Source organism: Perna viridis, chromosome 10 (genome assembly GCF_037379345.1).
Source record: "Perna viridis isolate PV_CMFRI_1.1 ecotype Kerala chromosome 10, ASM3737934v1, whole genome shotgun sequence".
Taxonomy (NCBI): Eukaryota; Metazoa; Mollusca; class Bivalvia; order Mytilida; family Mytilidae; genus Perna; species Perna viridis.
Genome location: NC_142454.1, coordinates 8077290 through 8090553, shown reverse-complemented (window position 1 = coordinate 8090553; position 13264 = coordinate 8077290). Strand labels below are relative to the sequence as shown.

Genomic DNA, 13264 nt, shown 5'->3' with positions numbered 1-13264 from the left:
CATGAAAAAAGAATCACGAATTTATATTACAAATCATTATCATTTATCAATATTTGTTTCCATGAATGTCTCTCACTATCCGAAATGCTGTATTTCGGAGTTGCTTGTTTCTCATTTCAATGTCGGGTGAATAATTTTGAGCTAATATGACAAAATATAAGTTTAATTGAAACAACTAATGAAATGCGTATGGAGTTTTCATATCACAACTCACGTTATGTCAGAGCTTGCCGTAACTACGCAGACTTTTTGTATCGCGCTAGACTTCTTACAGTTAGGCTTCTAGAACAGGGCTATGTTGCTACAAGATTGAAGTCATCACTGCAGAAGTTTTATGGTTGCCATCATAAACTCGTGGATCGTATCATCTGTACCATGAAAAGTGATCTGTTCATCATGTCATAGTTTTCCTTACTTCTTTCGTCTACCCCGGGTTTCACTTTCTATGTTTATGAGCAACTCGACGGGTGTTTCTAGAAAAGCAGATGACGCTTACCCTACCGGTGCACCTGGTCCGTGCTCCCAGTTTTGGGCTTTTGTTACTTTGTACGTATTATTTTAGTTACTTAATCTTCTTTATTGTGTATGTCTGTTTCCATGTTTGATCTTTGTCCCTGGATTGCTTTCTTTTGATTTCCGCTAGAAATTGGTTCCCCTGATTACTCTTTAATTGGGTGCACCTGAACAATAAAACTAGAAACCACTAATTCCTATTCCCTTTGGCTTTATATGCTTATTTCAAGATATTCATTAGCAACCAATAATCAAACAAATGAAAGAATATGTTTTTGTCATTTTTTGCATGGTGGAAATATAAAGATAGGAGATGAACATAAAACACCAGCGACAACCACTGGACTACAGGTTCCTGGATTGTGAAAGGCACATTGAGTATGTGGCGGGATTAAACATGTTTTAAGCGTTCAAACCCTATAACCTGTAACGGTGGGAAAATACAACAACAAAACGAACAATAAAAATTTGGATTTAACTCCTGAGGTCGATACAGAATACGGGTACCTAAACAAATCAGACAAAAGACGACAAGCTGTACCTACTTCGAACGAATGAGTACTCGCTGTTTCTGTAAGCCAGTATATAATCCAAAGGCAACTGATAAATACACCTAATTAACTCAAACAAGAGTATTAATAAAACACACAGGATTTAATGAAACGTCACAAAATGTCTTAGAAAACAAGGTCTTCGTGCAAATGCCAACATTTTCAGTATTGGCAGAAAGGAGGATGAAATTTTATGAAGTTAATTAGTATTAAATTTAATAACAAGACGGTCAATATTAGAACCAATAAAAACACGAATCAAAGATTTAACAATGATACGGTGAAGGTAACCCTTACGGATAAGTTTATTCAAATATTTTGCCAGACTAAATAAGGATTCTGTCTAAACTTTCAAGCTTTATATTTTACATTACCATTAAAACTAGGGTCTGGAATTAAATTTTTGATAAGGTTATCAACGATTGGATATTTATAATAAATGACAAAAGTTTCGGATAACTTACAAGTGATATCAGTTTATATCATATATTAAGATTAAAATGTGTTTTTTTTTTGTATTTGTATTATAATTTTTTGTTTAAACCCTCTATCATTTACCCTATATCGCATACCCTATATCACACCTAGAGCTAGACCTATATTGAATACCCTATATCGCACATCTAGACCTATATCGCATACCCTACATCACACCCCTAGACCTATATCTCATACATTATATATCGCACCCCTTCACTTGAAGTATGATTAAAATGTATGATATAATGAACATTACATGTTAAAATCTGTATCACATGCTGTATCAACCCTCGACCTATATTGCCCCGCGGGCCGGTTGCCCTTGTGGTGATATAGGAATCTCGGGTTTTTACAGCACATGATATGATACAGATTTTGACATGTAATATTCAGTATATGTTGCACAAGTAGTTTATTTGTATTTCCCTCCTAGCAAACTTAAGTATTTTTAAGACGGCCAATCAAATCGACGCGTTTCATCTATTTAAAGGTTTAGCAGTTTGTTTTGTATTGCGGTAAGGATGTTTATGTAGTTGTAATGGGTTGTGTAATTCCCTGTCGCCTTCTCTGAGCCAAATGATTTCATTTTTGCACCGTGCACCTGTTAATTTTTGTCACACATGCATCAACAAGGAAAATCTGACCGTTTCATAATAATATTAAATGATTAGATAAGTCAAAATGTGGAACGTTTCATTTAAACGTTGAGACAGGTTTTTGTGTAGATATTTCGAATCGATAATCAAGTATATATATGGTGGAAGCAACCATTTATTTTTTTTTATTTGAAAAGGTGAGGGATAGCTAATATAAAATTATCTAAATTCTCTTTCCCACATTTTTCGTCCTTCCAAGTCGAGGTTTTTAGTCCACCTTCTCTCCCTCAAACCTCTGACATAACTCATTCGTATTTAACGGGTATCGTTTAGCCTATTCCGATTGGTTACTTCGCTGAGTATGAAGCACCAATGAAAATCGATTTGACATTTAACGTCAGTGGAAAGGTAAATAGTTGTAAGATGTCACAAATGATTCAATATGAATAAAAATGATAACTGTAGATTATGTTTAGGGTCTTTACCGAAAGAAAGAAGTTAGGTTTAGCCATTCTGTAAGTTATATAGAAGAGTTTCAATTACAAGTGATTTTTATTGGATGTTGGATCCGGGTTGCATTTAGGTAACTCACTAGATGGCGCTTGGCGATAGCCGCTAAATATGACTGAGTGATGTCAGGGGTTTGACGGAGCGATGGTGGGCTCAAAACCATGTCTTGGGAGGATGACATTTTTATTTGAGAAAAGTCTTACCTTTTTATTGCAAACTATTCTCCAAGCTCAGCATGAAAATCAAAAGGTTCCCTTATTTAAATTCGCTAAAGGCGAGACTAAGTAAGTACTTTAAAGGCGTCAGTGCCAGTGCCCACTTGAAGATTTTCATATCATTTTTTTTTTATTTAGTTCAGTTTGATATGAACCAAGCACATTTGGTATGTAGTTGCAGTTGCGGTCGTAAAAGACATACGTCCGATTTTAAAATACTCTAAAATGCAATAGATAGTCATTTAATCTGACCAACTGAACGTGGTTCAGTCATATAATTTGGGCAGCAGAAAAAAAATCATTTTACGAATTGATTTAAGTGCATATCTGCAAGATTTACAAAAATAGTGAAACTTTTATCTGTTTATTGACAAAGTTACGATATATTTTGTTTCATTGTGAACGATAATTGTTATTTAAAAAATATCAAAATTGGATAAAGCAAAGTCAAGTTCAGAACATTATTAGGAAATAGCGTAATCAAATACATTGTGGACATGCACATTTCTATAAATACATATAAATCACAATTATTCTGAATATAACATGTCAAAATCTGTTTCACATCCGGTATCAACACGAGACCCCTATATCATCCCAAGAACTACTGGCAAGAGGCTGATATAGGTCGAGCGCTGTGATACGGCATGTGATACAGATTTTGACATGTCATGTTCATTATGTGATATATTTCAAATATACCATACCCAAATATGGACGAAAAAGGAGAGGCCGCATATAGAGAATGTAGTATACGCTAAAGGGTGTGTTATAGGGTATACGATATAAATCTAGGGATGCTGATTGATTCTTGATTGTTGGGGTTTAACGTCCGAGCAGCAATATTTCAGCTATATTCAGACGATGAACATGAAATGGATGATGAAATGAACATGAAATGAAAATGGGATGGGTCGGGCAATTTAGCCTCCTGTTGCGGAGCGCAACGGTTCCTACTCCTATCGAATACCACAGCAGGGTTCTTTAACGTGCGAGGAACGTGGCATCTTTTCCAACACGGTGCACCACTATGGTTTGCGGTCAGGTTTTCCGTATTATAGCCTTTCAACCCCAGCATGTAACACGCCAGGGGTACCTCATTCCACCACCTGGAGCACACAACCCAGTTGCTCTGTGGGCAGAGCACCTAGCCCCGGCTAGGTTTCTGAGCACTATTTAGTCGCGTTTTACGACAAGCTAAGCGCTGCTGCAGGCCTATTCTTTTGGCACCCGGATCTGCACGGGAGGTATAGGGATGCAATACAAGTTGCATGATATATGGTAAAAGAATTACTTGTATCCGAAACGCCACTGACCCTAGTTCTGATATAGGTAGAGGATGGATTCGAAGGTCCACTGACCCTAGTGATGATATAGGTAGAGGATGGATTCGAAAGGCCACTGACTCTAGAGTTGATATAGGTAGAGGATGGATTCGGCGTGGGATTCAGATTTTGGCATGCCATTTTCATAATATCGTATTATTCAAATGTTATTCAACTGTGTTCCGAGTAGGGGTGCAACATTGGTTATGCGATATAGGCTTAGGGGTATGTTAAATGGTATTAGATGTAGGCTTTTAACACTCATTTATAATGTATGCATATTAAAAAAAAACCAACAACAACAAACAAAAAACAACAACAACAACAACAACAAACAAAAAACAAAAACAAAACAAAGCGTATACATGTATTTTCAGTCTAAGTTCATGATATGTCATTATCTGTATTTTATAATGTTATGTAATACCATTACTATCTTGAATACTTTTTACGAAAAATTAATTTTATTCTTATTACGACTTAATTGAAAAGTATCGATAAAGTTAAGCAGTTCAAGACTTGATTCCCTGAGTGAATGAGATTCTTTTGTAATTTCCCGCCAAAAGTACTTTTAACAAGTTTGAGATGGTCACAAATTTCAAAGCGTCTTCGTCTTTTTTAGATACCAACAATAAAACGCTCATTAAATATAGGAACAGAAATAAACGGTAAGCATTTTTTATAGGTTATAACTTTGTAATCTAGAAAATCTCAGTGATTGGACTATATATAGTTGCAATAACAAAGAGTACTCCTTGTTGGACAATGAACTTTTGAAAATAAAAATAAAAACGATATATTGTTCAAAGGTCGTGAAGGATAATGACAAAATTTAAGCATTCTGTGTCGTGAGTTAATTTTCCGTATCACCTTCTTTGTGCAATTTGGTGCTAATGAAATAAACATCAAACAAGATAAAGAAATAGAAAATTAACACTGAACATGATTAAAAAATAATAGGTCACACAAGGACGGAAACTTAATATAAATGTTAACTTATTTCGAGTAGTTGTTGACCGTTTATTTCGATAAGTGTGTCAAACTTGTTCTCCACATTCAACAACGTTGAAATATCGCAATTAGCAACACATGCCATATTGGTGTATCCTAGGGTAAGTATGATATAGGGGTCAGAATTCTTTGAACTCACTGGTGGAGCGTAAATACTTATCCTTTTGGAACATCAAGTCCAAGGTTTATTGCAAGCACTTTCTTGTGCTGTCTAATTTTGTTTTATCTGTAGTTTTTATAAAGTTTTGTATTGATTTTCGGGTTATGGCCCAACCATTTTAGGATTAAATGCAAAAAGGGTCAAAAACAAGAATTTCGTAGACATAAACTATATACCTCCAATAAAAGCATAGCCATATCTATGACACTGTTTCATGCTGCTGGGCAAAATTCTATACCAAAATGGTTAGACTAACCAAAAAGTACGGCTGTAAACAAACTTTTTTCTAATGTCCAGATAATAACTTGACTATTAGTGAATGGATCCATATGAAATTTTATTTAAAGGTTCTGTACCGCCAATGGAAGACTGGGATTGACTTTGGGGTTAAGGCACACGTTTTTGGAATTGGGGCAAAAAGAGGACCTTAAAAAACATTTTCTGTATGTCCGGACAACACAAGTGAAGATATCTCTTTGAAATTGTACTATAAGGAGCCATATCACAAAAGGAAGAATTTTAGGGGTTGTGATTTGAGCCAAGAATAAGGGACTACAAAAGGGCCAGAAACATTTTTTTCATTTCTGGACTATGACTTAGTAAAAAGGAATAAATCGCTTTGCCACTTTATCACAAGGTGACATGCCCCGTAAGGAAAGTTGGAATTTATTTTGGAGATTTCGACTGGAAGCATTTACATGTAGGAATACGGAGCTAAAAAGTGACCACGTTAATTCTGGTCAAATTCTTATCCTGTCAGATATCAAATCGTTATAAATATTCAAAGCTGTATTATGTTTGAATCTATACTTTGTTTCGTGTTTTCGCATTTGGCAATGTCTTTGAATTGTCTTCTTGTTCTGATGCTTCAGTATTTTTGCTGATATTTTGTTTGAAAGTTTTGTTTATTTAGTGCATTTTATGGGCAATAAGAGACCAATAGTAACCTGCATCACCGTTTTAAAAATATTTGAACTCGCACCTGCATAATAAGTAGAAAGTACTTTTAAATATAGTGATGATAAAAGCACTATGAATGAGAATGATTTTTTTTTCATACATAGTTAAATAGAAAATGGCAGACCAACCTGGAGTATACTCCTTTCTATCAATGCTGTTGTTTATCCTGATAATGTCTTTTTTCATCAGCGCAAAAAAAGTGTCGGTAAGTTAATGTTTACATAATTTATAAACAGCGACAGTGTTATATTGTGCAAGTCCCTGTAAAGGAAAGTTTTATTTTTAAAGAAAAATAATGTTACTTACACAGGAAAACAGATTTCGAATACTATTCATGCTAGAAACTATTTTTTTCACTTTAAGAAATAATAAAAAAAAACTCTATAAAATTTAAATGGAGTGAACAAATATGATCATGTTTTGTTTTAAGAATGACTGGTCGCTGTTGAAACTGCCAACTGTATGGGTACCTAAGTTAGATATCACTGTGTCTGCTTTTTACATCACGTGGTTTGGTATTCAGTGTCTTCTCTACCTCTTACCATTCGGAGGAGATGTTGTCCAAGGTAGTCCGGGAAGACAAGGCTATCGTTTTAGTTACAGATTAAATGGTTAGTAGTATACATTGAGGATGCAGATAGCACACTCGGTTGAAGTAATATCAAACTGATAACAGTTTTTGTTTTTGCCGATATTTTGTCTTATTTGACTGCTAAATAAGCCTATAATTTAGATTTATTTGTGTACGTGCTGATTGGCTTTTGTAGTTAATGATGTAACTGTATCAAAATACATGGGCCACAAATGAAGTTAAAAAAAAGTAAAAATACTTAAGTTTCAAACGAGGCAAATTCCTTGGAGAAGACTATGTAACTAGGACCATCAAAAGGACAAGACTCGAAGAACGAACTAAACAACAACAACAACAACAACAACAAAAAAACAAAAACAAAAACAAAACAAAAACAAATAGGAAGTATTCAGCTAGATAGAGGAATGATAAAAACATACTTGTTTTAAAGATTTATCTGCAAAACAAAAGTAATCTACTGGTTAAACACAAATTTGTGTAGTAAGTAAACTACAGCATTTACAAGTCACAAGTGGATAAATCTTTACCCAGCGGATAAAAGTTTAAACAATAGGACCCAGTAGTGTGTTAGTGAATGCATTTTTGCATTTTATAACATTTAAATCATAGAACCTTCACAAGGGCATAGGAATACGACAAGTCTAACCAATAATCTGCCGTCATCTCGCCATCCAGAATATGTTAGAATGTACATGCTTCATTTATAAAGTGTAATTACAGTTTTTCGTCCCTCTCTGAAATGGTTAAAATCGCTTGGGTTCTTTATCGTATTTAACTTACGCATATCTAAAGAATATACTAAGACATGCGTCATCCGTCAGGATGCAGTGTAGTTAAAGAGTAATCAAGGGAACCAAGGTTATAGCGGTAATCAAAAGAATGTAATACAGGGACAAAGACCAGACATGGAAAACAGACATGCACAACAAAGAACATAAAGTAACTAAAATCATACATACAAAGTAACAAAAGTAAATGAGCAACTCGGACTCCACTAAAAACTGGGAGCATGGACCAGGTGCACCGGTAGGGTAAGCGTCCTCTGCTTTTCTAGAAACACCCGCCGAGTTGCTCATAAAAAGTCAAGTCCGGGGTAGACAAACGAGGAAAGGAAAACTATGACCCGTTTAAAGTTTTGTATTGTACGTGTCCATGCTAGTCAGTTTTTCATACAACCGCAAAAAATTGCGGGCGTATTATGTTTTGATGTTGGCGTTGTCTTTGAAAATGCGATAATTTTAGAGATTTAGTGGTACAAAGTCATTACATTTTGATATATTGTCACTTGCTGCTTAGAGGATGCTTGCTAATTGAAATGGAGTCACTGGCCCGTACCATTCTGCAAACAGGGACCAAAAGGGCTTAAAATAGGTGTTTATTTTAAATTAATGTAGAAGGTTTGTTTTTCATTCAATTTTAACAGTTTTTAAAATCATTTATTTCTGATAAAATTCTGTTATTTAGCAGATTTTTGACAGCATTTAGCATTTTTTGTCTACAAGGAGCTTAAGTTGGACCACACCCTACCAATCAACTTTTTTGTTTCCGGTCCGATTTTGAAAAAAAAAATTATTGTATTCCATGTGGAAATCCCTACCTGTATTTTTCAGTCAGTTTAAGAGTTTTTTTTTCAGTTGTTTTAGAGTTACAAGGGGTCAAATAGGTCAAAATTTTGAAATACTGTACTTTCAAAATATTTCATAAGATTTTGATGATTTTAGTTAATTGTTCTTCTTTACAAAGGCTTTAAGTAATATGTTTGAAAATTTCCTCTATCATCAAACGTTTTCGAGATAATGGGGTAAGATCCACGAAAATACCCTGAAAGTGGAGCTTTGTATTAAAATTGAATTACAAAATATTTTGCAATTTTGTATCCAAAGCCTTTGCTGTGTCCTTAATGAACTGTAAGCCCCAGTGTTTAAGTGTGTCATAAACTAACATTGTGCCACACTTGCCCGATGTGAGCTGATTTCAACTGGCTGCGATTTTATTATGCTGCGCTGGGCGAAGCTTTTTATTAGACCTTGAATTAGAGTTTATATTTTCCTTTAATTTGTTTTGTGCTTTTTTTTTGGGAAATTTAAGGTTTATATTAATATTTCAATTTCGAACATTTTGCCATCCCCTTTTTTCACCATTATGTGGCGGGATATCACTTTATATTTATATAAACATTCAGGTTTCTTTGTACTGACTGTCAACATAGCAGGATTTTTCGTGGCTCACTTTTGTGGATTTAAAGTCTCCGTCATCGCTGATAAAACGTGGGAACTGACGTCAATATCGTTCTTCTTCCCGTTTGCACTTAGTGTTGTTCTATTGCTGACTACTAAATTGGAAGACATACCTAGTTATAACGTTAATCCGGATGCAAATGCCGGTAAGTTTGACCAAGTTAAAACGAGAAGCGGATGAAAATTGAGCAAATCATAAAAATACAATTGTACTTTAATTTTTAGTTTTCTTATTGGCACACATAGCTTTAAAAATGAACACGAAAGTATATATACGACTAACCTTTAATATCATATTTTGTTGAAGATTAATAATGGGAACCAAGATTCTAGTATGGACCAGGTGCACCGATATGGTAAGCGTCCTCTGCTTTTCTAGAAACACCCGTCAAGATAAAAAGTCAAATCCAGGGTAGACGAAAGAGAAAAAGAAAACTATGATACGTTGAACAAATCAATTTTCATGGTGTATATCTTGATAATTTAACTTTGTTTTTTTTGTTTGTTTGCAGGAAATATATTACAAGACTGGCTCTTAGGCAAGGCCCTCAACCCTCGCATTGGATTTCTTGACATTAAACTTGTAACCTTCCGCTCAACGGTAATAGCTATGATTTTATACCAGTTTGGAATTGTTGCTAAATTCTATGAAGTTCACAACTCTTCTAACTTTTGTTTATTATTATCTGTTGGTATGCAGTTACTCTATTTATCAGACAGTTTATGGTTCGAGTGGATCATAATCAATCTTAAAGAGATATCCAAAGATGGTTGCGGTGCAATAATTTTAATGATGGGTGCGTCCATCGCGATACAATGCGGTGTTCCAGTGAATATTATAGCTGAATATAACATTCGACTTCCATGGTACTGTCTTCTTGTTATAGCTGTAATTTTCTGTAAGTATGGTTTGAAATAGCATCTAGTAAACGGTATTTTCTACTATTTATTATTGTGAATATGGATTATAAGATAAAGTAGCTCCGAAGAGGCAAAATTTCTCCAATTACTACTACGATTATCAAAACACTTTCTATCAAATTTCCTTATAATCATTGATTGGTTTAAAAAATATTAAGACGTTCAATAGGCGTCAATGTACGGTAACATAAAATAACGTAATAATTGAAGATAAGATTATAAGTAATTGTGCGGTTCCATGTGCCATGTTTACTTACAGCGTGTGGATATTGTACGTACAGACTGAGTAACGGTGAAAAACACAGATACAGACAAAACCCTGACGCACCTGAATTTAAAGGTATGTTTACTTTTATATGGGAACTGTAGAGAATGTTAAAACTTTTTTATACTTTGAACTTTACTTGGCGTACATTTGGGAACATGTTAAAGTGTTTTTATACGACCGCATTTTTTTTCGGTCTTATAACTGTATCACCTTGTCGTTGTCGTTGTTGTCGTCCGTTGACTTTATTTACGATAACTTTAGTTTACCTATCCGATCTTTTTGAAAATTTAACACATTGCTCCTAGGGACATGCATTTGGCGGAGGGGCCTATAATAATTTGGAGTTTTTTGTCCCACCCGTTTAGGAAATAATGGGCTAAAAGAAGGAAGTAGGTGCTATTATTTGAATTGGTACAAAAAAGTTTATTATCAATCCGATTTCTATGATTCAGAAATCAATCTGTTCTTTTTGAAATTCTGTTTTAAGATATTCATCAGGGTAGGCTTACCTTTGACACGTTTTGAAGTAAAAGGGGTACAGATATCTTCTAGGGTTTTTCGTCTTAAAAGATGCCAAAGGGATCACTCCCCTCAAAATCTACTTTTCTTAATTTTGGACTGATTTTGGATTTTTTTGTATTTATCATGATTTATTTTGAAAGTCTCAGCTTGCATTATTCAATCAGACTTCAGATATATCTTACGATTTTTGAGTTATTAGTCCCCAAAGGGGCCACATCCCGAACAATGTACGTTTTATTTTTGGTCCGATTTTGAAAATATTTATACGAATGTCAGAATTTGTGTTACGATGTGTCCAAACCAGTTATTGTATCGACAATGAACTGTAAGTCCCTATGCTGAAGTGTGTCAAATCTTGTTTTGTGTCCACACCTGCCACAAGTGAAGAGAGTTTGATATGCTGTGGTCGTATCATGCTGCGCACATGCGAAGCTCTTTTATTATTCTTCGCATCGAATTCATTAAATTTATGTACTAATATATTGCGTTATGTGTTGTACATATTTATGTTAGACGCATATAGATATACTGACTTTTAACATTAAGAAATTGATATCTGTAAAAATGCACGACAGAGAAATCTCAAACACTCAAATTCTCTAACAAGGCTCTGTGAGGATATCTCACATGCCTAAATTAGTAATATGCTTGTATCTTTAATAAGAAATATATATGTCTGAAATATTGTAATGAAAAAAAATCACTTACAAGTTGTCAATGTAAACGCCATCCTTACAACTCGGAAAATATAAACTTTACAGATTATGAAGTAGTATCTACAGCTAGAGGGACCAACTTGTTAGTTTCTGGTTGGTGGGGAATGTGCCGGCATCCTAATTACCTTGGTGATATCATCATGAATACCGCAATGGCAATGCCGTCTGGTTTGTAGTTGCTTACCTTTAACTGACATGGTTTGTAATCGGACACAAATAAACTAAACCTTAAACGGTCTTCCTGAAATGGATTTTCCCCCCAAATTTTCGATCAGCCGAACATTTAAAAATTTCCGAAACAATGTCTAAAAGTATAATTGTCAACACAATCTATTGTGAGAGTATACGTTCAATTAATCTCATTCAAGAAAGTTTTTGTTTCATCAGACAATAATAAACCTGATTGAAAATAAACCAAAGAAGAATAAAGAAGATCAATAAAAAAAAAAAAACCAATAGATGGAGCCATCATATAAAAAGTTGCAAAATCAATAAACCTACCAAAATCATTGAACTACAAAGAACTATCTAACTTTTATATGTGTATGCATTTTTGCCTTGACAAAACTGTTAATACCAATGGGAGACCTATTACTTTTTTGTCTTGAACAATCATCGATGCCCATCGGAGACTATTACTTATTGTCTAATATTACCGGTGCTCATGGGATAGTTAATGTTTGTCTTGTAGCATTCTTGATGCCAATAGGGAAATCAGTTTTTTTTGTCTTAGAACATTTTTCAAAAATGAAAGTTCATCGATGCCTATGAGATAACCTTTAGTTCTTCAATCATTGCCATTCCAGGTTTAAGTTTTGCCTTTGCTTACTATAATCCACTGATGATTGCTTTATTGTTGATGGACCGTGAGAATGAAGATTCCAAGGAGTGTAAAAAGAAATATGGTGCCGATTGGGATACATATTGTCATCGAGTCAAATACAGACTTATACCTGGTATTTACTGAACATTTCAAGGAACTAAAGGTCTTATGAGACAATATTATGATTATTATCAAAAAAAAAAAAAAATACATTTTGTTTGTGACCAACGCCTGGACTGGATTCCTGTAGAAGATATTCCGTGTGTATTATTTGACACAAAAGTTCAAATTATACAAGCGAAAAGTGCACGATTTTTCTTCAAGTTTATTCCAAGACAATCAAGGCAGCGATTTATTTTAAAATTTATAAATATACAAGTTGACATTGTATTTCTTCTTTTGCGATTGTACCTATAGGATATAACGATAATAGGTAAGATATTAGATAGATATTCACCTTAGTGTTTCATTTTATAATAGCTCCTTCTCTATGTGTGCACAATTGAATATATAACTTAATTAAACTGAATATGGCACTATTTTGCAGATTTTGTTCCTTTGTAATAATAAATCAAATATTTATGAGGCTTGGTGTATTCAAATACAATACTTCTCTACATGAACAAATGGTAAGCAATATGGTACAATACATTTTGTTATAAAAAAAACTTTATAATTTGAAAAAAAGTTTGCTTAATTTTTTCAGTGACACATAATAAAAAAATCACAGGATTTTGATTACATATTCCCACTGCGCACCTCTAACGTCAAATTTTGATTTAAATCAATTTTGGAGGTTTCACAAAGCAAAACATGGACGTTGTCATTTATGAATATGGGGACATTTGAATTTACTCATTCCTT

At 34.1% G+C, this 13264-nt stretch overlaps 1 protein-coding gene across 4 annotated transcripts; it reads left to right on the top strand.

Annotated features, from left to right (window-relative positions):
* The first annotated feature begins 1997 nt into the window (after positions 1 to 1997).
* LOC148604378 (delta(14)-sterol reductase TM7SF2-like) lies at positions 1998 to 12981 on the top strand. Of its 4 annotated transcripts, XM_088550355.1 has the most exons (10): positions 2018 to 2059; positions 4079 to 4287; positions 4813 to 4858; positions 6426 to 6526; positions 6752 to 6932; positions 9096 to 9296; positions 9663 to 10049; positions 10331 to 10411; positions 11623 to 11745; positions 12384 to 12981. In XM_088550355.1, exons 4-10 carry the CDS (start codon positions 6437 to 6439, stop codon positions 12542 to 12544), a joined length of 1224 nt encoding a protein of 407 aa, XP_088406481.1. In that variant the 5' UTR covers positions 2018 to 2059; positions 4079 to 4287; positions 4813 to 4858; positions 6426 to 6436; the 3' UTR covers positions 12545 to 12981. The 4 variants fall into 4 exon arrangements, with proteins under 4 accessions (XP_088406479.1, XP_088406481.1, XP_088406480.1 ...); XM_088550353.1 differs by lacking the exon at positions 4079 to 4287 and having other exon boundaries at positions 1998 to 2059; XM_088550354.1 differs by lacking the exons at positions 2018 to 2059; positions 4079 to 4287 and adding an exon at positions 2095 to 2548.
* Positions 12982 to 13264: the final 283 nt, after the last annotated feature.

Coding starts and splice junctions, on each gene's coding strand:
- LOC148604378 (XM_088550353.1), top strand. CDS start 6,437: ATGGCAGACCAACCTGGAGTATACTCCTTTCTATCAATGCTGTTGTTT. Junction 6,527..6,751: donor TCAGCGCAAAAAAAGTGTCG/GTAAGTTAATGT, acceptor TTTTGTTTTAAG/AATGACTGGTCGCTGTTGAA. Junction 10,050..10,330: donor TGTTATAGCTGTAATTTTCT/GTAAGTATGGTT, acceptor GTTTACTTACAG/CGTGTGGATATTGTACGTAC.